Here is a 26,406-nt window from a genome sequence, read left to right as displayed (position 1 = left end):
TGGCTGCAGTCCCCCTCCTACCAGATATCCTCCAGAATCTCTGCTAATGCAATATACATTTTCTGTGTAAAAGCATAGGAAACAGACACTGTGGATTCAGCCTGAATTCCCTAAAAAAAATGAGGAGAAATTTTGAGAGGCAAGACCCTGGTAGACCATCTATGTTTGCCTGTGGGTATACCTAGGGACAACCAGGGAAGGCACTGTTAAGCGTAGTTATAAAAAATATTTTTTGTCAATTTAAAGTCTTCCAGACTAGCCAGATCATAACAACTTATTTAGTCCCATTATTACATTGGTCTCTAAAATCAAAGTGACCTAATTATAGATGGGAATTAGCAAAAACTAAAATTGTTACATGCCAGTCTCTCAAAGCTGCACCATGCTTTGGTGATACTGTTTCATCCTGTGCAACATTATGGGAGGCCATCAGCTTCCTAAACCCTTTACCTGGAGAGGGAGGGTGATGATGACAGTAGTGTGTGCTGGGGGCAGGGAGGGAATAGTCTTCCTCTATGGCCTTGAGCTTGGTGAGAATGAATTCTGTGTGTCAGCATCAGATTTCAGTATTTCTTAATAGGTTACAGTCTTTACTGTTTGTCCACGATTCTTTCTTATAAAATGCTACTTATTTTAAGGGGAAAACCCATGCAATTGGACTAAATAATGCATATCTTAAACTAATGCTTTGGAATATGAGCTAAAGCAAGCCCCAAACCACAGAGGAGCAGGAGGCATTTGAACACTCAGTTATTTGGCTGTCACAGCTAGGAGAGGCAAGGCAACAGACCTCTGCTCCTTGGGAAAGTCGTAGGCACAGGAAAGGCTCATAAATATACAGTTCAAAATCATCCCAGAGCAGCTGAGTGTGTGTTTTAGGAGTCCTACCACACTGGTAAAGTGGTCTCAGCAATCCAGTCCTTCCCCAGCCATCACCTTCCCATGAAGGGCCATGAATCAGCATTGCCTCAAATGAGGAGCATTTAGTCAGAGGAAAACAGAGAAATGTGGCCTAAATTCTGTTGTTGTTACATAAACCCCCTCACAGAACATCTGGAGAACATCTGAAGCTTAATAAAGCAGGCCTGCAGACAGAGGCATTTTGACCTTCCCTGTAATGGAAGCATAAAAATTGAGACTGAAAAGAGGGGAGTGAATATCACCAGAAATGGAAGACAATTTAAGTCCAGCATTTCGGGGCCAGCTTTGTCCCAGACACCTGACAGGGCTTCCACAGTCCTACCTGAGCAGTGCACAACAGTGGGGAGAGACAAGGCAACACTGCTACACAAAAGGTGCTGGGCACTTATGAAAAATTCCTGCTGGTCCCTGTCTCCTGGGAAAGCCAACTTGCCACCCGGTTCTGGTTAAAACTGTGATTCTTCTGGGCAAATTAGGATTTAAAGGGAACATTTAGATTTTTCTCTGGATGACATGGAGGAATGATGGGGAAAACTGACAAACACTCAAGAACTGAGGCTCAGAACCTGGCATTTTTCGCTGGTTTGGGATCTTCTTTTCCTTTCTGCAGAAGTAAAATGCTAAGGCAGGGTTAGGAGTGGAGGGGGAAATGAACAGAAAAAGGAAATATCCCTCCTGCCACCAACCATTTTTAGCAAAAAGCTGTAAATCAGCCCAAAGACAGGGAGATCTTTCCCCAGGTTCCTTGTTCATCCCTGCATTGCATATGGCCCAGGTGGGATGTGAGTGGGAACATACAGCAGGGGGTGGGCAGAAGTCCCGTTTTCCCACCCCTTCCTGCTGTCAGCAGCGCATCCTGTGGGCTGGGCATTCCTAGCCACAAATGTGTAGCCTACGGGCTTGTCCCTATCCTGTTCCTCCATGCCTGACTCATGCCAAGGACTGTGGCAAGCCATTAATAGGTACTTCTTGAGCTGTAACAAAACCTGCCTTTCTTAGGGCAAATGTGAAGGCATTTTTTCCTGACTTTCCATGGAGAGGAGAGCAGGACATCTGACAAAAACAGCTGCCACCCACAGAGCCACCCCAGAGCTGCTCCTCAGACTTTCCAGCTGTGAGTGAGGTGTCACCAGCACTCCAGGAGGCAGCATGACTAAGAGGAGGACATGAGACAATGTCCTATTGAATGTCCCCACTGCCTGGGGAACAAATCACTTTGCAGGAATCCACAGTGAAAAGCTGTGACAAGCCCCAGGGCACAGAGGTGGGGTCCCAAACAGCTTTTAGAGGTCTCTTAGGATGTAAAATCAAGATCTGGGAGGGAGGAAGTCAAGTCAGACAAACACCCAAAGAGATTATGGAAAACAATTTATTTGACAAATTTCCAAAGTGGACAATTTTAGTAAAACACAGGCATAAAATAAAACTAACTGGTACAATGGGGTTTTGGATACAAAGTAAAGAGTTTGGGGTCCCGATACCTGGCAGTCACTGTTGGTTTCTCTGAAGTGCATGAATTCATAGCAAGAGCACCAGTGGAAGCGCTGAAACAATATCTCACCCAGCCAAACCACATTTTCAGTGTGGTCCCGGAAACAACTGTGTAAACACCAAGGGTCCACATCACCCACATAAGTGATAGCACCTTTGTCAATATATCTTAGAGTGTGAGTCAAAGACCCTGGGAGATGATGGCAGCCTTTCACTTGACTTCTCTGGGCTGAGGATGAGGCCTCAATTCAATACATAGTGCAGTTAGTGGGTTTCCCTAGGGCCCAGGTGCCTAACTCCTAGGTGGTCCTATAGAAACAGTACTCCAAGAGAGCTTCCTGGGAATAAGTCAGCTTCACTCTTTAAAAAAAAATAAAAAAAATTAAAAATTAAAAAAAAAATCCCACTAACTGGGCTCAGAGAGATTTTCCAGAATGGAGCTTGACCAATAAACAAGTTATCAGGTTATTCATGAGGTTCCTGATTTCACTGTAGGACCATGAGATCATTAAGTGAAGGAGTGCAGTTATGTTGCTTCTTTTAAGGGTTTCCCCCCTCCTGAAAGGCTGCTGCCCATCTTTCCTTTGGTTGGTGTGTAGCCTCCCTGCCCTGAATGGGAGCATCAGTTCTGAGGGATGCTCCACCACCCACTTCTATCCCAGCCCTGGGAAGTGAGTGTCCCATGCCCTGGCTCTGGAGGCCAGACATGCTTGCACACAGCTTGGGTAGTGCAGTCCAGCCCTCCCTCCTCCCCAGGCATGGGAGATATGAACCAAACTTGCCAGCTGTGACAACGATCCCCTCTCAAAGCTTGCTAAGTGTGAATATTTCACTCAAAGCACAGCATTAGGTTAGGATCATGATGAGCTGGGCAAGTGCTCAACTGATATGTGAAAGAGAGAAGAAAATGGAAAGAAAAAAAAAAAGGTAGCTAAAAAGAGAATAATCAGCCTTAAGAGACCAGGCTAGATCTTAGTGGTACAAAACCCCTCATCCTGATTCTTGGCAAAAACACAGTGGGACGAGGTTGGTATTTGTGTTCTGATGGCTTATTGCTAGGTGTGCTTGTGTTTTCCTGCTGTGGGGAGGGAAGGCAGTCATGAGCAGCAAGGGAATTTGAGGCTAACAGAGTAGAGACACAGATAATGAAGCAGAGAGAGAAGGGAAGGGACTATGTTCAGCCAGGCTGTGGCACTATGGTTATCTGCATAGATGTAAATTCCTCAGGTTGGTCAAGAATAAGGTTAAATTTTTTTTTGCTTTGTTGGTTTTCCTTTTTAGGTGAGACAGAAGCAGCTATGGCCTTGGCAGAAACCCCCCCAGATGCTCAGTCAACAGCTATCTTCCTGGACACAGTTTGGTAGAAGACACCACGCAGCAGAGAGGTGTAATCAGGCACACGGAAAAGGTGCCGCTCCCCATAAACCACATCGTAATCTGCGCTCTTCCCTGTGACCAGGACTCGAATGTTGGGCTCATTGGCTTGGCTTCCCACTGCCAGCACATAGATCTCAATGTCAGCCTTCTGTGCGTCCTGCACAGCCCTCTCAATGGCCCTGGCGGTGATCCCTTGGGAGTGTCCGTCAGAAAACACCAGCACCCTCTTCTTGGCCACAGCGCGGGCAGAGCGCCGGTACATCTCTGTGATGAACTGCAGAGCAGAATTCACGTCCGTGGCATCATTCATGAACTCCATGTTGTCAATGGCCTTGGCAATAACTGTGTAGTTGTACTGGAACTGAGTTTCCACTTTCTGCTGGTTCCGGCCACTGTACTGCACCACTGAGATGCGCACGGAGTCGTCGGAGGGCTTGCTGGCCTCCAGAAACCGCCCTGCCAGCCGCTTCACAAACTTCTTGGTGGTCTCGAAGTTCTTACTCCCCACGCTGGTGGAGCTGTCCACCAGCAGCGTGATGTCGGCTGGCCCCGTGAAGGTGACTGCAAGGGGAAAAGTCCAGGGCTTGTTACACTTTGGCTGTTCCATGGAAAGCCAGTGAAGTCACTGGCTTGTCTCACAGGCTTCCTGTCTTGTCAGACTTGGGAAATCTCCATTCGTGCTAGCTTTCTTTCCCCTGCCCCAGTGCTATCCTATGCTTGTCCTTTCACCCATTCATTCCTTCTTTTATTTGGTTTAGGACAGGCTGTAGATGTTTATTTGCCTGAGATAATATAGTGACTCTTGTTTAAACACAGTGGCTCTCCTTGTGTGTCTGGGGAACCACTTCATCCTCCTCACTTCCCTTCTTTCCATGGAAATTCTGAGGACTGATTACGCTCCTTTAAATGGAGGTGGACTCCATTAAAACCCTCCCTGTTCTCGCGTTTCAAGCACCTTTCTCCAATATCCCTGCCACAGAACTAATTTTGCTCATGCTTCCACTACTAGACAGTAGGAGCAGATAGTGAAGTCAGTTGCTAAAACCTGGGAGGGTTGCAATCTTTCACAGCCTCCTCTCTAGGTTTGAGATGCCAGAGAAACAACCATCTATGCTTTTCCCCAGCTGCTTTGGGCAGGTATGTGTGTGTGAGAGACCCTGAGAGTGTCTGACAGATCTTGCTCACCTCTCCAGACCAGGAGCATCCTCATTGCAAGAGGTGGCCGAGCTGTGCATCCCCACAAACCAAAGCTCCCACTTCCCCCATCACACCACCCACAGCCCCTCAGCGTGGCATGAGGAGTCAATACTCACTTGGGCAGGTGTAGTCAGGACATTTTTTCTCTGTTAAGAATATAAGAGAGATTAATGTCACCAGCTGGCCCAGAAAAACCACTTGTCCCCAGGTCCACAGAAGGGACAGAAGTTCCCCTCTAGAAGGTGAACACCCACCTTTGCCACCTGTGCAAAGGCTATAAACATGCATGAAAAGTGGTGTGGACAGACGTGTCCTGCAGCAGGTGAGGATGGGGACCTGACCACAAAGTATTCTGAGATACAAGATACCCTTGTCCCAGCTTAAGAGCATGACTGAGGGGACACAAGGGAGGGCATCCTGCATCCCTCACCACCTTTCCCATTGACTCCAGCCCCTGCCTTTCATCCACCTTGGCAGATGTACGAGGTGATGTTCTGCAAGAAGGTGTCATCCAGGAGCTCAGCATAGTTGTCCCTTTGAATGGACAGTCCTGGCCTGGTTGGTCTGCTTAAACAAGCAATGTCATTCAGGTGATCTGGATTTGGAGGGTTCCGGAAAATGTCACCAATCCCAAGGGAAACCACCTGTGGGGAAGTTCGAGTCCATCACTGGATGCATTCATCATCTAATGCATTCATAACTGTGTATGCCTGCCACTTTGTGAAGGTGCTTCTAGTGACACCTGTGCCCCTGCCCCAGCCTTGCGTAGCAAGGGCGTGGAGACGCGCGGAGAGCCTGCACGGTGCCGCACAGCTGCCGCACGGCCGGTGCCCCGTGCCCTTACCGGGGTGACGTCGCACAGGGAGTTGAGTGGGGTGGGGTCCCGCAGCGTGTCGGAGCGCCCGTCTGTGATGACGATGGCCACGCGCTTGTCGGACGTGAACCTCCGCAGCAGGTTGTCCTTGGTGAACTGCAGGGCCTCCCCAGTGTAGGTGCCCCCAGCAATCCACTGCAGGTTCTTGACTGCCCTGCAAGCACAGGCCCCAGTGAGCCTGCCGGCCCTGCCCATGGGTACTGGAGGAGTAAGAACATGGCTTGTGGCCAGGCAGACATCCCTGCATGAGGATTTGGGTGGAAACCGGCGAGCTCCTTATTTTAGCCTTAGCACCACTTATGATGCCACCAGCCACCTTACCTTCCACTGAAGGACATCTAGATCATTGGAGCTGCAGGAGCTGCAATGGGGTGAGTGGGGGGAGTGAGTAGGTTCCCCTGGGCCAGACCCCACAGACTCACTGCTTGAGCGCTCCGATGTTGTCGATGTTGGCATCCCCCATGGCCACCAGCTCCTGCGTGTTGTCATGGCTGTACTGCACAACGCCCACACGGGACTCCCCAGCTTCAAACTGTAGGACAGAACAGAAACCAATTAGGGGCACACACGTCAGGGGAACGCAGAATCTCAGAATCCTGCTGATGGTTTCTCCTGCCTTCATGGCAGGCTCTGATGTTTCTCTTCTGCCTTATTCTGGGCAGGCAGAGCCCCACCAGGAGTGGATGCACATTGGGACAAATATGGTGAGAGTAAATGAAAAGGAGACCCAAACCTAGATCTCACAGCTCACTGGTCTCAACAGCAGCCACTGGACTCTCAGGCCCATGGTAGAATTCTTGGGATTGTCCTGTGTGAAGAGTCAGGAGCTGGATTTGATCCTTGGGTCCCTTCTAACTCAGGGGATTCTATGGTTCCATGAGAAGATATGTTTTCAAGACTCCTGGTTTTTTTTACCAACACAGTAGTTTTGCTACCCAGCTCTATCTTTTCTGCTTATTACTGGCTCTTTGCCATCCAAAAAGCCCCATGTATGCCCACCACACTAGTATTCAACAGCAGATTATGTGCTTTAGATGTGGCTGGTTATACCTTCAGGAAAGTCTGGATTCCCAACAGCCCTTCAAACCACAGAGTTAAATAAAACATACAGCAGGTTACCAGAGAGGAGGCAGGAAGAAGAGCAAGCATTTGTGTCCCTTCTCAGACTGAGAGACTCACTATGGAGACAGTATTGCTGGGTTTGGGCTGCAAGGGTCATTTTTAGTAGACTGCTTAACTGGGTGACCTAAATCCAAGCTTGGGAGCTGGACATCAGAAACTTCCAACACACTCCAGACACCTGAAATGCTCATCAGAACAAGAGAGAGACTGAGACACTGTTCAGGCTGATTGAATGCTCAATGCACCATCTGCTCTGGGACATGGAGGAAACAGAGTCTGTTTGCCCAAATAGAGTGAAATGTCTATTTTGGGACAATGATCTGCTGTCTAATCTCCATCAATTTATGAATTTGGGAAGACCCACCCCCAGATTGAAGCCAAGCCTGGTGGAGGCTTTTTGGAGTGGTGGCACTTCCCCATTTTCCTGCTTGCAGTGAAAAATAAGTGAGTGCACACAAGGATTTCACAGCACTCAGTGGAAATGTCACCTTGACCCGCTCATCCTTGCTCAGGCGGTCGATGACTTTGATGATAAAGTCCTTGGCAATCTGGAAGTTCTGCAGGCCAATGCTCTCTGAGCTGTCCAACACAAACAGGAGGTCGACGGGACCACAGGTGCACTCTGGAGCAAGGCACAGGAGCGGAAGGACATGTTTTTCAGGGAAACATTTCTAAAGGATGTAGCTGATGCCTGCTGCAGGCCTGCCCAGCTGGGTGCCTATGCCCCAAAGCACAGTGTAAAACAATGCAGGAAAATAGCTGCATAGGAGACTTGAGAGCCAGTTTACAATTTTTTCCATGTGCATTTGCTCCCTAATAAGACATGCAGCATTTTCAGGCTGTGAGTACCCTCAAACCACCCAGTAATTATTCCATAACCCATTCCCTCATAAGCCTTCTCATTTCTTCCATTCACCCAGCCCAGCAGGACAGAGGTGGCACTGGTGAGCTGGAGGAGGCTGACTCAGTTTGCTCCCCTCTTTCTCATTATTGAAGAATATAATGTGCCCTTGGATCCCCCTTCAAGCTTTTGGACTGCAAACCCAACCCATCAGGGCAGCATCACGGAATAAAGCCCAGCACATTCCTCTGCTGACCAGCACAAGATTTGGAAGGAAGAGGACAGAACTAGATTCACAGTGTGCCCAGAAGAGACATCCCAACTGTAAAACGGGCAGAGAAAATCCACGCTGCTGGTACACAGGGCACCTTGACAGCTGTTTTCCAGTTGCAGAACCCAGCCACCTCAGCCTCTAATCTGTGTGGCACTCAGAGATTGCTTCCTGCCCTCCCTTGCCCAGCTCATACCTGGTTCTTCCTCAAAGGCTCTCACTACATCTCCATGTAGTGAGAGCAGGGAGGGGAGGGGTGCAAGGAAGGAGAAGGACTAGGAAATGCTTGCAGACCAACTTTGCCAAGTAACACTCACCACAGCAAGCTAGAGGAAAAGGGAGAGAAAGAGACAACATTAAAATTCTTGACAAAGGATTTTTCACGCCCTAATGCAGACTGCAGGTTTGCGTCTCTGCAAACACGCAGACACCTGGCCTGGACAATCCAATCTCATGGAGGTTTCTCTCCCACTTGAAATACTCAGATTCTTTCCCATTTCAGATCGTGATGCCCTGACCTGGAGCACCACACACACACACAGCTCTGTGTCTGCACATGCTGATGCATTCTTATTTAAACAAAAATAAAAGCTAAGTAAATCACCAGAATATAGAGCTTAAAGTCAGTTCTCCATGTACCCTGTGTCCTTCCAGCGCTTCATTACTGGCCGTGGGCCAGAAGTCCTCTGCGGGAAATTTGTGCTGCTTCTCTCCATGGCAGGACACCCCAAACCAGACTCCCCCTTCCCAGGGGGAATATTAGACCATGATATTCAGAACAAAAAAGCACTGCAAAATGGGCCACTCAAGGACTTGTACACAACTTTGCTCATGTTTTCCCTGTACAGATCCACAGACAAATCAGTCTATGCCACATACAAGTGAGACACAGTTGTATGAGCTACTCTAGAGATGGAGTTGGAGGTCTGTGGATCAAGGACACTTAATTGTGGCACATGAAAGCAGAGAGATGCCCATGGATGGCATTCCACTGCCTGAGGACAGGGAAAAGCAGCAAAGCAGCTGCCTCTTGCTTATCAAGGCACTGTGCAGCGTGGGAGGAGAGGTACAGGGATACTCACAGCACATCTTCATGATGATGTCCAAGATTTCACATTCCTGAAAACAGAGGAAAAGAAATGTTTGATTAACAGCAAAAACAATGCATAGAGCAGGCCAGCAGGCAGCACCCCAATCCTGTCCCACTCACATCTGGTCCTGGAGGCCCCACGGGTCCTGGTGGTCCCTGTCAGACAGAAGCACAGAGGAGTTACAGGAGCAATCAGTCCTATCTGTGGTGTACTCTAATGGCACCTTGACAAGCAATGCAGAGTTGTGAAAAGCCTCTTGACTTCCCAGTTGCTGGCCCCTGCACTGTGCTTGGAGAAGGAATATCTGCTTGTTTGCATGATTCCCTGCTGCTGCATGGAGGTGGAAGGAGGAGATCCACTTCCACATGTGCCACGTACACCCAGGTGGGAAGGCAACGAGCACACACAGTGTGTGCATGGCTTGGTGTTGCCCCCAGAGCACCCAGAGCATGAAGGGATGGAGGGATGGATGGAGGGATGGTGGGACGCATGCCACTGGGACCAACCCTGACAGGATCCCTACTTACCGGGGGACCTTCACGTCCCCTGTGGCCCTTTGCTCCTTTGATGCCACTGGGCCCAGGGGTCAGGTTCTGGAATGAAAACAAAACCAAAACTCATAAATCTGTGTGTGTCAGGGGGCAGCACTAGTGCTGGCCGGGGGTCTCTGCACAAATCACCAGCAGGATGGGACTGCTGGGGAACGCGTCTCGAGCTCTTCATCTTCCAGCATCAGTCTCATTACATGGTTATGGCAATGGGAAGATGCCAGCAGCTCACGTCCCCGACAAAGAACTGCATGTTACAACTTCCTTTAAAAGTTTTTTGACCAATCACACAAAGCAAAAGCGTATTGACAGTACTTCTATCCAACCACTGTAAGCACACATACCTTTAGTTAAAACAATGCTTGCTTATTTAGAATACAACACCTACTTGTAAACCTTAAAATACAATGCACAGAGCTCCATTATTAAGCTTAGAACTTCCTAATATCTCACTAGATAGACTTTTTTGTAGCTTAATGAGCTATTCTATCCAAGCGTTAATACAGAGATCATTGTTCTATTCATCCTTACTTTCTACTTCTTATATAACTTTTCTACTGATGAATCTTATGGCTACTGCTTAGCTCTAATCACAGTTCTGCTGTCTCTGATGCCTTCCTTTCGCAGCTTTACCAAAACCCTCTGATTTTAAGGATTCCCACACAGCACCTTTCCCTCCAGATGTCTGATGAGCCCTGCTTCACCATTGAAGTGTTATCTGAGGTTGCTGTACCCAATTAAATGAAGACTTGGAAGGGACACTGGGGAAATCTCCCTCCATGGGCCAGTGATAAAGCTCAGATCACCAGTGCCATCATCATCAGTGCCGCCTGGAAGCATACAAAGCCTTGCAGAGGTGATGCCCACCTCACCTTAACAAATGTGGAAGTTCGCCAGCTGTCAGACACCTGGCAGGAGCTCCCATTGCTATCCATCAGTCACTGCTCAGAGGCAAAGGCTGAAGATTTACAAAATCTGATGAGCTGTGGCCCATCATTGCCCAAGGCCCCTGCACTGTGCTCATAGGAAGAGAGGATTCACATGATTACTCACATCGTTGCCAGGGTCGCCAGCTTCCCCTTCGTCACCTTTAGGTCCGACGTAGCCTTTTGTTCCCTGAAAAACAGGATGGATGAGATGCTGTGTGACCAGCTGTTGCTATCATGGTAAAGTTGGTGCTGGCATGTGGTGACCTCATGAAAGCTGGCTTGGGACAGGGGTGGAGAGCAGCACACAGGCTCCCAGCACCAGATTTCAGTGCTCTTGATGACGAGAACTTCTTCAGTGGCTTTCACTGCCACTGTTTAGGTTGGAAAAAACCTCTAAGATCAAATCCAAACATTAACCCAACACTAAATCAATCCCTCAGCACAGCATTATCCAGTTCCCCTGGGTGACATTCCCAACCCCAAACTCTGGCCCTTGGACTGCTTCAGAGAGCACCCAGCACAAGCTGCTGCCCCTGGGTGTTACAGCCAGCGCAGGACACCTCCACTGGAAGCATCCACTGCAGGGAGAGGTGGGCAGAGAGAAAAGAGGGTTCTGGAGATGCAGGTTGCTTCAGGGAGCCCATTCCAACATGCAGCTGATGGAGAAGTTCCAAGTGCCAAACCACCACCAAGGGTAAATCCTGTGTGGCTGAGGAAGCAGCACACTTACGTTAGTGCCAGGGTTGCCTCTGTCTCCTGGCTGCCCCTGGGGATGGAGAAAAGGAAGTGTGTTAGGTTGGACAAGTATACATAATGGTATTACGGTTTCAAGGTTGCACAGAAAACTTACTGGGGCACCTGTGAATCCAATTGTGCCATTCCCAGGAGGACCATCCTCCCCCTGGAAAGGAAGGCAGACACAGATGAGATAAAGAAATGCAGACCCCTCAGATAGCATGGCAGCAGGATGCTGGTCTCCTTGGACAGTGTATCTCCCCAGCAGTACCACTCACCCTTTCTCCCATCAGCCCAGGGTCCCCAGGCAGCCCAGGTGCTCCAGGCAATCCCTTTGGACCCTGAAAGAGGCAGAAGAAGGAGTCAAGAATTGCACATCATCTGAGCTGGGAAAACAATGACTTCTGAGGCAACCAGCTACGAACACAAGCCCACCGTGGAAGTGTTCTGCTTATGCAAGAGCAATGTGAGGGTTGATGCCAGAAAGAAGTTCTTTACTCAGAGGATAGGGAGGCCCTGGAGGTGTTCCAGGCCAGGTTAGATGGGGCTTGGAGTAACCTGAGATAGTGTAAGGTGTCTCTGCCCATGGCAGGGAGGGGGGAACAGGATGAGCTTTAAGATCAGTTCCAACCCAAACTAGGATTCAAACTAGGATCAAATGTTCTAGGATTTCTATGTAAGCCATCAGCTGTGCTTGGCTTCCATTTGCTCCCTACCCTGGGGATCAAACCTGCTGCTGGCAGATTCAGGTGGCTGCCCCCAGACAGCATCTTCCCCAGCTCTCGTGATGGGAAGCTCTGTGGTTTGTGGCGTAGCAATAACCTCTCCAAGAAATGACTTGAGGGAGGTGGGGCAAAAGGCAGCTGTGGCCTGGAGGATCCATGGAAATGCCTGGATGGGTCTGCCAGGAAGCCAGTACTGGAGCCTGTGCCAATAGGTTCAACAGCATTCCAGTATCCATGGGATTTGGGGAAAGCCCTGATGGGCAGCGCCTGCTGCACATCCCTGCATCCCCTCCCTGCAGAAGAAGTGATGATGAAGCAACACTGACCTCGCTGCCGGGGGGGCCATCATCTCCCCTGTAGCCTTTGGGTCCTGAAGGTCCAGGCTCACCCTAGGGAAACACAGAAAGTTCTCTCAAAGGGGCTTTGTCTTGCTGCTACTCCTGCCCTGAAGGGCTGGTTCCTTTGTTTTGCGATTTGATGGGTAGAGGTGCCCATTGGCAAGTTAGGTCCACCTTGGAAAGCCTCAGAATGGACCTAGAGATGAGGGTGAGTACTGATGGAGAGGTGCTTCAGGAGCCATGCCTGGCTTCTCCTTTTCCTCCTCACCATTTTCTCTGTGAAACCCTGTGGGAGGTAGATGCCTGCTGAGCATGAACCAAACCCAAAAATTTTCTGGGCTGAGGTGTGACAGGTATGAGCCACACATCACGTGCTTTTAGTGGCAGCCGAGGCCCTCAAAGCCATCCCTCTCCTTCAGAGCTCACCCCAGTAAGAGAGGACCTGGTGGGAAGAGGACCAGGGAGGACGGGCGGATGCTTCCCAGCATCCAAGCACAGCTGTGTGGCGCAGTGGCACCTCATCAGCCGTGACACAGTTGCCCCTGGAGGACGGTCCTTGGTGCAAGCACGTCACCCTGAGGGTGACACAAACCTCCATGTGCCTTCTGGCCTGGACAAGTCTGGGTCCCAGCCAGGGTGGCTCTGGGGAGTTTCTGTTCTCGGGAGGCTGCAGAACCCTGGCAGCGTGTGCTGGAACAGACCAAAGCTGTCACGCTGCCACATCCCATCTGGGCAGCGGCTGCTTGCTCCACCAGCTGCAGGGCTGGCCAGAGACACCACGAGACAGGAGAGGAGGCAGGAGGAGGGCTCTTTTCTCTGAGAGCTCTGCAGATGCCCAAGGGAGTCCCTCCATTTTCTACTCAGTACTCACAGTCCTTTGCAGGGTTTGCTTTCCAGGAGGTGAGATATGATGGTGGACAATGAGTGGATAGTGATGCTCTGCCATCACATCAAATATTCAGGTAGCATTTTGTGTGGAGCTGAGGGTGCAGCCAGTCCCCAGGCAATGGAGAGGACAGAGGGATGCAGAGACCTGGTGCTGAATATCTATACATGTCATACACACCTTTCTTCCAAGGAAAGGTGTCCTTGTGGGTGCAGAAAACTTAAAATAGCGCAGTGCAGAGCGCTGAACTGCTTCAAGGCATGTGACCTTATTTCTGCACAAAAATCCAGAAGAGAGAAACCTTGGAAGGAATGACAGGAAGTCGTGATCCTTCACACCAGCCAAGGCTGGAGCCGCGGCACCCTTGGCTCACACTGGCCACTCTCATCCTCACTGCAGCCACACAGCGCAAATCCCTCATGGCCTTGAAGGAGTTTATGATGGATGATGCAGGATTTTGGGTGAGTATCTCTTGTCCACTACTTCTCTGGGTGCAACAAGCACGCGACAGAAGGGATGGGCACCATGGCCAGGAATAAAGAAGGGCCACCAGACCTGTCCCATGAGGCTCAGGGAAAGAGTATGCTGGCCTTTAGCTTCTCTCAGATAGAAACAGGATGAAAGGGAGTCATAGGTTAGCGGGAGCAATTTCCCCTTGCCAAGAGAAACACACTCCAAGGTCCAGAGCTCGCAGATAACATGGCTTGAAAAATACTTGTGTTTGCCAAGGTCCCACTCTTACCCAAACCTAATTACACATTTATTTTTAATTTGGCCAAACACAAGCATTTTTCCTCAGCTCATGGAAAAATCATCCTCACTTTGCAACTGCTGTTCAAATCTCCCTGGAGTGGTGGGAGCAGTGGGGCAGCCTCTGGCCTGGGGAGGCACTGGAGCTGCTTTTGTAATGCTTCCCTCTCTGACAGGGGCTTGACTCGAGTTCAGTGGTGGGGGGGGGGGGGAACTGGTGGCCCACAGGAGACGCCATTCTTTCTCCTCTTCCTCCCCAACAAGAAAGGCTGGCTGGAAGTAGGATCTGTCCCAGCCTGGCTCCCCACCACACTTGCATCAAATTTTTGTCTTCTACATGGTCTTTCTCCTGCCTTGAACCTGGAACGTGCCTCTACCACACAGAGTTAGAGGCAGCTGGGGCTCCAGCCCCAGCCTCTTTTGCTGACACCAGCCTGCAGCACCGATCAGTGGATCGTTGCATGCATATGTCTGAAGAGTTGCTTTCCCACCAGGGCCACCTCCCTAAAAGACACCTGAGCAAGCTGGATTCTGCCAAACTCTCTCCGCACAGTGCAGGTCTGACATGGGGGTCACCCATACTGGGGACAATATGAATGCAACAGCCCCCCTTTCATGTTCTGCACTCCAGATCTTCTCCAAGGGCTCTGCAACATCTGGCCAAGGGGAAAGGAGTTTAAAAGCTGTCTCGCATCTGTCTGCATGCTGGCCTCCATGCTTCACCTCTTGTGGGAGTCCTTCTCTGCCAGTGTGGGAGTGTTTATCTTGACACATTCCTCTACCTTGGGATCCATTAAAACTCTGATGGTGTGGGTAGAAGGGGAGTTGTCCTACAGAGCCCAGTTCAAGGGTGATGTTAAAGTGTGCTTGCTCAGGTGCAAAGATCCTGTTGGCCATTGCCATCAGTGCCATGGCCATGAAGGAATGACCCAGCAACACCTCCACACCTCAAGTTATCAGTTGGGAAGAAGGAGCCTTCAACCGTGCAGGGGACAGATGCCTTCCTCAGGCTGGAGGTGGTCAACCCTGCTCTCCAGGAAGCCTGTGGAGTCTGAGATCTGTTCTTTGAGGCACACAAGGCACAGGCAGACCCCAGAGCAGGGGGGTCACACCTTCCAGTCAGCAGACTTGAGGAGCACTGGCTCTGGGAGAAGCTGTCTCTTCAGGATGCCAAGGGTGTCAGGGATACCGCTGGGGCCACGCCAGGATGTCCTCACTGACACAAGATGTGTCACTGACACCCCTGAGTGAAGTGAGCAGTTTCTGGCCCCAGGCCTGAACATTCTGTGTGTGGCTGCATCTTGCACTTGCCAGTTTCCAGTTCTGTCAGATGTGTTGACATCTGTTTCCATGGGATTGGGAAATGGTGTGCAGGTTGTTCTGCCCACAGCCCAGCAGCTAAGTCTCCATTTTTCTCGTCCTGTTCATATCCCAAATTCTCATAGAAATCCTTGCCCTTCTTTACCAGCTTTGCTTCCTGGTCTGGAAGATGCTGAGAAGTTGCCCCAAGATGCTGTGGCATCAGTTAAACTTCCCATCCCACTCTTCCTGATGTCCCAAATATTCCATCTAAGATCCAGAAGGTTAAAGCAAGCTCTTACCTGGTCGCCAGGTGGACCGAGGGGTCCTTCCCGCCCTTGGTCACCAGGTGGTCCTGGCTCTCCCTGAAAACACACACAGAGGAGCAGGTGTGGGTGCAAAGAGACCTGTGTGCAATGGGGAGCAGGGGTGCAGCACCCACAGTGGGATGGAAATGCAGCCATCCAAACAGGCGAGGATTTGAGGCAGATTCAGGAATTGAGTAGGGAGCTGTCAGAGATGGAGGAAGATAAAGACAGGCTAGTGTGGCCACACTGAATGCAAGAAGATAGCCCTAAGAGGAAGGCCATGTGAAGCTTGCACCTAGGGGACATTTTCCTGCCCATTTTGTGCCACAAAAGCAAAAGGGTGGAGGGATTCATCTTTTGGAGATACACGGAGCTGGCCCTGGACCCAAACTAGCCACACTCTGCACTCATGGCTGCTCTTCTAGAGCAGCTCCTGCCCTGGGCAGTCTGCGTGGGGAGGAGCACAGCTTCCAGGATCCTGCATCCTTCCTCCAGCCTGCCATCCCTATGGAGCTAAGGGGATTTCCATGGGAATGAGGCACAGATAAAGAGAGACACCCTCACCTCTCACTCCCCTCTCCTTTGCTAGCACTCAGAGGCCTGAGCCAAGGCTCTTTGCAGAGAACTGACAGGACAGTAGGGCACAGAAAACCTGAGTCTCAGTGGTTTTGCAGCCCATCAGTTCCAGTAGAAGGAAATATCCCATGGACATGGCTCAGTTCTCTTTCACTGAACAGCCTTCCACAAATCCAGCAGAGCTGCATCCCAACAGGGCAGTGTGACTGCCAAGGCCAGGCTGGCTCTGCAGCACCTTCCTCATCCAGACACATAGCCAGGAACGAACAAGTCAGGGAGGCAGAGGAGAGGGGAATTTGGGAGAAGTGGTTGAGAGGTTGGTGACCTAAAGCTGTTGTTTGCAACTTAGAAGCGTCCAGATGCATAAGCCAAACAGCAAATATAAAACCCAACTTCCAAATGGCCCTGAGACATTTCTGGCAAGGTTGCACAGCCTCGTGCTTGGACTCAAAGTTGGAAGGAAGCAGCCCATCATCTGCTGAACAGTTTGACTGCAGGACACTGGCGTGCCTTCGTCTCCCGCACATCTGCCCCGCACACCCCGTGCAGTGACACTGACGCTCCCTGAGCAGCACACAAGGAGGGGGAGGCTGCCAGAGGCCCCTCTGAGCCAGAGCTGCCCCCTCCCAAGGCAGACCTTTGCCCCCATCCAAGCTGGTCCTGGCTGTCCTGGCTGTAGGGACAGGAAATGAGTGGTGCCACGGTGGACAGGATTATGGGATGCTGCTGTGGAATGCCCTGGCTCCCATCACCCCCACCCCGCACAGAGCGCCCCTTGCCCCTCCCTGTGAAGTGGGGCACGGCTGCTGCTGGCCACATGTTTGTCCTGGCCTGCTGAGGGTTCCTGCCTGTCCCTCCCACGCTCACGCTTGATGACTCACCCCAGCAGGCTGGAAACATACTTTCCTAGTGATTCCCACTCAAAAGGGGAGGGAAGAGTGTTTTCCCTTCCATCCATACCCACTCATGCTGCCCTGCTGCTGGTTGTACCTGTGCCCTCCTGCCCGAGCCACTGGTAGCTCACGCAGCCCCTGAGCACGCAGAGGAGGACGCCTTGACCCTTTCCTCTTCATTAACTAGTTTTCCAGTTGTGAGGAAGGAATTGACAGCTGTTCACTTGCTCTTGGCTTGGTGGGCATGCTCTCCTCTGGATTTTTTGGCTGTTTGGTGATCACCTGCCAGCATAAAGGGGCGACAACAGATCCCTCCCAAACTTGCATGTCAAGGCACTGAGCTTGCCTGCTGGCCCACATGCTGGTGGAGTTAGCTACTGGACACCTATTCCCAGCCTCTGGCTTCCAAGCATCCCCTGTCTTGCAAGCAAATGTGGAAGGCTGCCCTGCGGGTGCAGTTACCGGCTGTCCTCTTGGCCCACGGTCCCCCGGCGAGCCTGGGGGTCCTCTCTCCCCATTGCTGCCCTGCAAAGAGAGGGTGGCATCACAAAATCAGGGCCTGTTCCTGGCAGGCCAAACCCCTCCTTCACTGCCCACCTCAGAGCAGGCTCAGCCCCAGTCCCCCTCCTCCTCTTCCGGAGGGTCCCAGCCCCTGCCCGGGGGTGGGTGAGAGGCGCTCCCACTTACCCGCTCTCCAGGAGGACCATCCTCACCTAGAGCGCCCTGTGGAGAAACAAGAGGGGTGCTCAGGGCGTGGGGATGGCCAGCAAGCACACACATGGGCATCACAGGTAGAGAACTCACCTCATCACCAGTCTCTCCAGCTGGTCCAGGCTCACCTGGGTTCCCAGGAGCTCCCTGCAAGGCACAGGCATGCACACAAAAGGTCAGACAGCTCTGGATCAAAGCCCTGCACACTTGAAGAGCTTTGGGCAAGCTCTGCTTCAAAGCCCAGGCGGTAGCAGGGGTCCTCTCACAGAGAGCAAGAGGATGTTCACACAAAGGTGCTTCTTCACCCACCTTCTCTCCAGGGTTGCCAGGAATCCCCTGTCGGCCAGGCTTTCCATCATTCCCAGGCTCCCCCTTCACAAGAACACAAGACACCATCAAGACTGCATCCAGCAGTGGATTTCAGCTCCCACTGCACGGAGGCTGTCAGGAGCCACAGTGCGCCCCAAGCCTCTTTCAGGGTTTCGGTGTCTCCCCATCCCAACAGATCCCTCCCTACTCCACTCCCAGTGAAAGCCACCTTTTCACAGCACTCCCCTGATATCTCAGGGATGCTTTGTGCCAGGCTTGTGGGCACCCTCGAACTGTGGGCACACTGTGGGTGATGGCAGCCTCCTCTAGTGAAGAGGCCAGGTTGGACAGGGCTTGGAGCAACCTGGTCTAGTGGAAGGTTCCGCCTGCCACCTGCCATGGCAGGGGGTGGAATGAGGTGGACTTGAAGGTCCCTTCCCATCCAAACCATTCTGATTCTGTGATAGTCTTGCCCCAATCAGTGCAAGCAATTTCCACCTCTTCCTCCTGCATCCCTCCTCTGCGTGAGGCTGGGCAGAGCAACTCACCTTTGCTCCCTTGGGTCCAAAAGCACCAGCATCTCCCTTCGGTCCAGGTGGGCCTTGAGCTCCCTGTTGAAATTAAAGGCAGTGTCACTGAAACCTGAACTGGTGACACCATCTGCAGGAAACTGGGCATGGACTGAGCATCCCAGCAGCCTGGCAGGCGGCTCCCGGTTGGGATGGACAGGAGGGATATGGCCAGAAGGGACTCCTGCACCATGGAGCTGTGCCAGCAATGCTGCACCCACATTGCTGAAACACTTCTGAAGCTCGGAGGAAAATTACAGAAAAGGTGGTTTTGGGCTGCTGTAGCTGGACTACAGTGACACTGCTGTCACCACAGATGTGTCATCCCGGGAGCATGGAAAAGGCAGGGAAACTGGGAAAATGCAATGTCAGGCAGCCCCAGGGCAACTGAGGACAGCTTCCAGGCAAGGATGAGGCAGAGTGCCGCAGGGTCAGCCCCGAGGTGCCATGCCTGGGATGTAAGCATCACACATTTCCAAGCAATTCCCTATTTCCACACACCATCATGGCAGAGCTGTTCACTTGCATGCAAGGGGCACCCACAGGGTACCTACGTCGAATCCGGGAGAGCCTTTGCAGCCAGGTAATCCAGGGTATCCCGCTTCACCCTGTCAGGCAGCCAAAACAGGGGTCCCCAGTGAGTGACACTCGCAGGAAGACCCCATCCATCATCCCAGACCCCTGGAAGGGACATCCCAGCCCCATTCCTGCCTGGGAGATGGATGGCCCTGCAGGGAGGGAACTCCACTGCTCCACAGGCTTCATCCCCAGACCCCACAATGGTTTTGGAGGGGCAAAAGCCAGGGTGTTCAGGCCAAGCAAAGTCCCCTGGAGCAGAGATTTACCTTCTTGCCGTCAATGCCATCGATTCCACGCCTGCCTTTCTCACCCTGAAACAGAGTACCAGGACTGTGAAGTGATTCCCAAATTCCCAGTGCCTCCCAAACGTCAAACAGAGGAAAATTGTGCAAAAGCAGAGTCTGACCTTGGCTCCTTTGGCTCCTCTTGAGCCCTGCAGAGGGAAGGACAGAGGTGTCAGACGTCCATGCAGAGCAGATCCATCCCCCCACCGCAGTGCAGTCCCCACACCAGCTCAGTCTGAGGACTCAGGCATTTACCACTCCTCTGCACGCTGCTGGATCCCACTGGATCCCACTGGATCCCTGCTCTTGGCTCAGGCAGTGCCAGCAGGAGGGGTGGATGTGGGGGCACATAGCAGACCCCAACACCACGCAGCTGCAGGGCCAGCCCAGGATAACCCCTCATGGGGACACGGGGATCTCTCCCAAACATCCCTGCTGTCCTCACCTTTTCTCCTCGGCTTCCTTTGTCACCCTAGAGAGGAAGGGAGAAAGGGAAATGGGAGAATGAGAACGCTGGCAGTACAAAGCCCATGGTCCATCTCTGAACCACCTCTGTGAGCCTGCAGCCCCACATACCTTCATTCCTTGGTAGCCAACAGGTCCCATGTCTCCTGGTCTGCCCTAGGGCACAGAAACACCGTGTTATAGATGCAGATACAGTCACCACCATTGGACAACATCCCCCCAGACTCTTGATATGGGACTCAGCTGCCGTTGTCTCACACAGGAGCCTCTCCCATAACTCTGCTCCTTGTTTTCCTAGTCTGAGAGCATGGGATCATTGTGGAGGGCCAAGAGGACTTGCCTTCATCTCCACCATCTCCAGCTCTTCAAGGAGGTGAGGGAAACTGGGTGCTTGGGGACATGTCATTTGGGAGGAAAGGGAAGGGCAGAAAACCCTTGGAAAGAAAAAAGGCATGGCATGGGGTTTTCAGTTTGGGAGCACACAAGATGGGTAACTGCAAGCTTAGGTGTGTGGGAGAAATGTGCCTCCCAAAAATAAGTGTGCCTAGTAAAATAAAAGAGGGAGGAGGAGGGAAATAGTTTCCTCATGCTCTCAGGTTATTTACCAAAGATTTCCCTGTAACACTGCTGTGCTTGTTGTGTCAGAGGACACAGGAGGGAGCCCAGAGTCCGCCCCTGGGCTGGCACACATGAGTCAGAGACATGTCCTGCAGGAGGGACGGCTATTTTGGGTGAGGAACAAGGAAGCCTTGTAGCAAGAGGAGGAGCCTCCCCACTGCACGGCAGGCATGACTGCACACCCCATAGAAACGGGATGATGCCGGTGAGGATGCATCCGAGAGGTCAGGCCAGAAGCAGCCAAAAAATCAGCCCCTGTGCAGAGTCACCAGGGCTGATCCTTCACTTACTGGGTCTCCAGCCTCTCCTTTCTGGCCGGGAAGACCTGGCTTGCCTCGTTCTCCCTGCAATACAGGAGAGAAACACAGTTAGTTCATCATCCCCAGGAATAGAAGGATGACCTGTTGAGAGAAGAGCAGGGAGGATGGGAGCAGAAATGCTCCACAGATAGAGGGAGCACATGGTGCTGGCCATATGGGAGCATGGTGTGGGTCCATGCCCCACAGGTGATGTTGGGAGCATTTTCCAACCTTCTTGGTTCTATGATAATGATTCCAGGTCTCTGAGCATCCCTAGTGAGCCTATCCCACTGTCCCAGTCCCACAGTGCAACCACAACCAGTCCCTCACCTCATGGCCAGGGTCACCAGGAGGTCCAGGGGGCCCTCGGGGAGGCTGCAGGAGAGATATGTGGGTTAGACCAGCCTGAGGCACAGCCTGGGGCCACAGGGATAAGAGGGAAGGGGACAGGGCTCTCAAAAGCCTGACTCACCTGGCACTCGAAGGAGCAGCACTGCACAGAGGGAAGGAGGAAACAGCATTAGAGGAGGTGGCAGTAGCAGGGCCAGCCTGCACCCTGCTTGGGGGGGGGGCTTCCCAGGCTTACAGGGGTTGCCTGCAGGGCAGGGCTGTGCCACCAAGCCCCCCTAGCCATGGGTCACCCACAGGGGACAGGCTCAGTCACAGGGCGACACTCACCGATTGCTCTGTGTTAAGTTTCTGCAAGACAAGAAAGCAAAGAGAAGGGATTTAAGAGGGACAGGAGGGCCTGGGGAGGGGGCGGGCTGGGGAGGGGGTGGGCAGTGCTCACAATCATGTCAATGATGGTGTTGATGGTCTCCTCCACATCGATCTCCCGGGTGGGCTTCAGGCTGGTGGCAGTGAAATTGCGGCGGTAGGCATGGTCCGTGGCAATGATGTTCAGCCGCTGGTCCTGGGGGTGGGGAGGGCAGAGTGAGACCTGTGGGCACCTGTGCCAACTCTGAGTGCCCCTCCTTTGTACCCTGGGGGTCTCATGGTTCCACTGGGGACCCCCTGCCAGGAGCATCCCTGCTGTGTGGTCCCTACCAAGTGGTTGGGGGAGATGGCAACCGAGAAAACTTTGATCCCCAGGAGTTTTGCTTCATTGGCAGCATCATCCAGGCCTCCACAGGGCTCCTTGTAGCCTTCCAAGGGATGTCCATCAGTCACCACAATCAGGTATTTATTCTCCTTGTGATGGGAACCACTGGAAGGGTTTAAACACAGGATTTAACGCTGAAAGAATTTAGCTGGAGAGGAGTGGTTGGACACCGGGGGACACTCACCCCAGACAGTGCCCCAGCCTGTGGTCAGGGCGTGGCTCATCCCAGCAAAGCTGGAGCAATTTGCCACCCCTTTCCCCACGCTGTGATCTCTTTTCCCAGCCTGGGGACAGCTCTGCACAATGCACAGGGGTGTCCCAACCCAGAAGCTCCCACACCACCCCCACGCCCCGCTGTGCCCGCTGCGGCCTCGCCGCCTGACCCGATGAGCAGCTCCTCGATGCCGCGCTTGATGGCGCAGTCGGTGTAGGTGCCCTTCCCGATGTAGTTAACAGACGACACGCGGTTCTTCAGCTCACTCTGCCCGCTGGGCATCGGCGTGAGGCTCTTGATGAGCACCACCTCATCGCTGTAGTGCAGGGCTCCCGCGTTCCACACCAGGTTGCGGTCGCAGCGGTAGTACCTGCACGGACACACCAGGCCACAGGGCTCGCTTCACTCACACCAGCATAGAAAATGCAAATCCTCTGCACAACAGGGATTTGCCAGGGTTCCCTGCTCTCCTGCAAAGCTGGGACATGCTTCCCATGCAAAGCACTCCATGGGACCCCAGGATAGCTTGTCCCGTGGGTGGAAGGGCAAATCGATGCCGTGGGTGGGCATCTGCAGGGATCAAACAGCTTGGCAAGAGAGGCTTCTGGAAGAGGTGCCAGGGCCTGGAGCTGGGCAGGAGGGGCTGAGCCAGATAGCCAGGTGTGTGTGTGTGCGAGGCAGGTAACCACTGAAACATCCCGCAAAGAGGTTTTCCACTGCCAGATGTGTTAAAATCAGAGAGGGATGCCTCCCTTGGGAGGATGCTCTGACTTGGGGAAGGATAAGTGAGTGTGTGTGTGTGTGTGTGTGTGTGTTGCAGCCCTGTTCTGTGCACTGACATATCCAGCACCTGTGACTCCCTGGGAAAGAAGCGCCACCTGTGCTTTGGCCACTGCCCCAAAAAGATCTTTTCAGGTTATGGAGACCAATCCCAAAGGGATGTGGTTTCTTTTCCAGTAAGTGAGGGCCAGTCCCAAAGGAGTGGTGTTGCACATCTTCTCTCTGCCCATCAGGAGCTGTCCCAAAGCCACCTGAGCCTTGTCCTGTTCCCTCTATCCCACTGCAGAACTGAGCCAGCAGGCCTGAGCACAGGGGAGAGTGATGCTGCACTCATGGAGGCCTGGCAGGTTGCTCCCAAGCACAAGGCTCCTGATCACTCAAAGCCTTGTAGACAACTCTTCTGCCTGGGCAATGGACAGGTGAGCTGCCCCACCCTTAACCCTCCTGAGGTAGGGCATTGCCCTTCCAGCTGGTGCAGCACTGGGACATCCTCCCCACAGTGCCCCTCTGGGCACCAGCACACATCTCCTGCTGCCCTGAGGAGCTCAGCAAGACCCACGTGCCTCCAGCGCCTGTGGTGCCCCTGTGCATCCATGGATCTCCTGCCTGCAGTCAAGCCCAGCACCACCCCTTCTGGGATCTGGGAGCTTTGGTGCTCCTGGGCATCCCTGGGCATTCCCTTGGGAAAGACAGGGTCCAGCCTTGGTTGGTGGCTGCAGAGGTGGGTGAGGAGAAGACAGATAAAGAGCTGGGGAACAGGGCGGGTAAGGGGCACCCGAAGTGGGGACGTGCCAGTGGCAAGGGAGGGTTTGCCCTGCAGCTCACCCTGTGAGTGCTGAGTTTAACCCCAGAGGTGCCCCACTGCCACCCCTGCACCCAGGACGTTCTGGGCCTGAGTACAGCGACCAGCATCGCTTTGGCACTGCACAATAACCACACAGCCCCCCAGAGGTGGTGGGGTTGGGCTGCCATGCCTGCCACTCCCAGCAATTCCTGCCTTTCCTGAGGGTGGGTGCTAGCAGCCCTGTTAAAGCCACGCTGCTGCTGTCTAGCACAGATAGAGAAAAAACCAAGCAGCTGAGCACTGGGCGAGGGGGGAGAGGCTCCCATCCCCCTCCCCAGCATTCCTGCTTTTCTTCTTTTCTTATGTGGACAGACACGCAGGGCGATCTCAGCATCCCACCCAGCAGCAGGCTCCATCCCCAAAGCAGTCTGGATAAACCCCTGGGGGATGTACCTCTGGGTGAGTTTATCAATGAACCGGTTGGTGAAATCTTTCACTTGGGTAACCAGGTCCCCAAAGGGCTTCACCCTCAGGGCAACACTTTCTGAGGTGTCCAGGACGAAGAACAGGTCCACAGGGCAGTCTGGGAAGAAGTGGAGAGGCAGGAATTGGCCGGCAGTTCTGCTGCATTGCCTCCCCCTCCCAGGCTTCTCACACTGCCCACCCCATTTCCCTCTTAGCAGGCTCCTGGGATCTCGGCTAAGGGGAATGCTTTCACATCCTTACCCCCTTGGCATCAAGATCACTTTTTCAGAAAACATAATTTTGTGTAATTTAACACTTTCCTATACTTTCTTGGCTGTTTCCATTCAAAGGATATCTTTGCAAGACCTATACTACTTATTATACCAAATAACATGCAGCTGCAGGAACCACTCAAAGAAATGAAACCTGTTTAGCAATCAATGCAATAAGAAAGTTAAAATTTTCTGAACACATCCTGCCAAAAATACAATTTTAAGAAAGAGCAATAACATAAACTTCCCTTAAGAGCCAGCATCCAGCCCAGAATAGTTTAGAAAGCTGGATTGGTATCAGCTGTTATCCCCCTCTCCTGCATCCCACTGCTACGGGTAACTCCAGACCAGACAGAACCGAGGAAAAAGAGCCAAAAAACATGAAAGGGGGTACTTCTTGCAGATCCTCTCTAATCCTGCAGTGCTCTCCTCAGCAAGCCCAAACGTCCCAACAAATCTGTGGTGTGTCTGCGGCAGAGGCATCCATCCGCAGGGAAACAGCAGTCAGGCTTCTCTGCTGATCCCGGGAAGGAAAACCACCCTGGAAAGCATTCCAGGCTTACCTTCTGTGCTGGAGACTTGGGTGATGATTTCTGGGCGCTGAGCACATGAGCCCCCCCACAGGAGGCCGGCCGGGAGCAGCAGAGTGAGCAGAAAATCTCGCAGCCTCATGTTTCTCGGTTCAGATTACCATCGAGCTGGATCCAAGGAAATAAGCAGGGCAGAAAAACCCAGCAGCTGAGCGAGGCCACAGTCTGGAGGCAGGAGTTGCTGAAGATATTTTTTTTTTACCGCTTTCCTCTTGGTTTCTGTGGGAGGAAGAGAAGGCAGGAGGGTAAGGGTGAGGAGGAGACTTCTCCACCCCAAGGACGGAGGGAGGGATCAGGCGGTGTCAGCTGTGAGTCAAACTAAGGAAGCATTTCTCCTTACCCTTTTTATGGATGTCACTATACCTGCGAGGGCAGCCCAGCCACTGGTGCCTGGGACTCCCACAAGCCTTGCAGGGAGCCCTGGAGCAGGCAGTGCCCACCAGCACGGGGCTCAGCATGCTTGCTGGAGCAGGGGGCTTGGGACACCTGCCAGCAGTTTCCTCTCAGCTCCTGGGACAAGAAAGCTGCGCCAGGCATTCCCGTCACATCCCAACCTGCAGGACATCTGCTCTGGGTTTGGCCAGGGCAGTCCCCAGCACGCGGCACAGCTGAAGCTGGGGGCATGGGGGCACCATGGAGGCAAAACATTTTTTGAGAAGCACTTTCTTCAAAGGCTTTAGGAGAGACTCTCTTCTCAGTTTCGGAGAAGCACCTTCTTTACTTTCTTGACTTTCAGGGCTTTCTGCTCAAGCCAGTCAGGAATAAGAGAGGCTTGTTACTGAGAAGAAATCCACAGGGTCACCCAAGTTTGCAAAAAACCCTTCTCCTCAGGGCCATGCTCAAGGCAGGGAGTTGGGAACAGGGTCAGAGCTGTCAAGGCTAGGTGGTAGAAACAGGAGCACAAGTCCTTAGAGATATATGGAGATGAGCATCTTGTCACTTGGTAAGATGGCAGGAGAGCCTGAGGACCTCTACACCAAGGCATCCCAAGGTGGGATTGACCATCTGCTCTTTATGGCCAGAGCTGGAGATAGTCCTGGAGAAGTCCCAGGTCCTGCCAAACCCCACATTAATTGCTATGGAGGGACAGGGGGGAGAGGTGAAATATCTGAGGGCTGACCCTGGTACAGCCGCAGCTGTAACTTGCTCCCAAAAGCACAGGAGGGCACCAAAATCTTTAAATAGAACATTTA

At 52.5% G+C, this 26,406-nt stretch overlaps 1 protein-coding gene across 1 annotated transcript; it reads right to left on the bottom strand.

Annotated features, from left to right (window-relative positions):
* Positions 1-2,272: 2,272 nt before the first annotated feature.
* On the bottom strand, positions 2,273-25,501 carry COL6A1 (collagen type VI alpha 1 chain). The gene is made up of 35 exons (XM_063162795.1): positions 25,187-25,501; positions 24,340-24,469; positions 22,492-22,692; positions 22,054-22,213; positions 21,797-21,919; positions 21,685-21,705; positions 21,479-21,499; positions 21,337-21,381; positions 20,998-21,051; positions 20,201-20,245; positions 20,070-20,096; positions 19,747-19,773; positions 19,607-19,651; positions 19,316-19,369; positions 18,741-18,803; positions 18,193-18,255; positions 17,977-18,030; positions 17,860-17,895; positions 17,635-17,697; positions 15,698-15,760; positions 12,449-12,511; positions 11,676-11,738; positions 11,513-11,563; positions 11,393-11,428; positions 10,787-10,849; positions 9,713-9,778; positions 9,305-9,340; positions 9,177-9,213; positions 8,412-8,420; positions 7,471-7,604; positions 6,283-6,392; positions 5,831-6,014; positions 5,456-5,630; positions 5,103-5,132; positions 2,273-4,350 (listed from the first exon to the last, which is right to left on the bottom strand). Exons 1-35 carry the CDS (start codon positions 25,293-25,295, stop codon positions 3,740-3,742), a joined length of 3,072 nt encoding a protein of 1,023 aa, XP_063018865.1. The 5' UTR covers positions 25,296-25,501; the 3' UTR covers positions 2,273-3,739.
* Between the last annotated feature and the right edge of the window lie 905 nt (positions 25,502-26,406).

This window comes from Melospiza melodia, chromosome 8 (genome assembly GCF_035770615.1).
Source record: "Melospiza melodia melodia isolate bMelMel2 chromosome 8, bMelMel2.pri, whole genome shotgun sequence".
NCBI lineage: Eukaryota > Metazoa > Chordata > Aves > Passeriformes > Passerellidae > Melospiza > Melospiza melodia.
The sequence above is the reverse complement of the archived record's forward strand: the minus strand, read 5'-3'. Positions and strand labels throughout refer to the sequence as shown.

Bases quoted from the DNA above. Each gene is read 5' to 3' on its own strand.
- COL6A1 (XM_063162795.1), bottom strand. From the start codon at position 25,295: ATGAGGCTGCGAGATTTTCTGCTCACTCTGCTGCTCCCGGCCGGCCTC. The intron at 18,256-18,740 runs GTGAGTTGCTCT...GTTCTTGTGAAG, and splicing joins TTGGACCCAAGGGAGCAAAG to GGGGAGCCTGGGAATGATGG. The intron at 9,214-9,304 runs GTGAGTGGGACA...CTCTGTTTTCAG, and splicing joins TGGGGCCTCCAGGACCAGAT to GAATGTGAAATCTTGGACAT.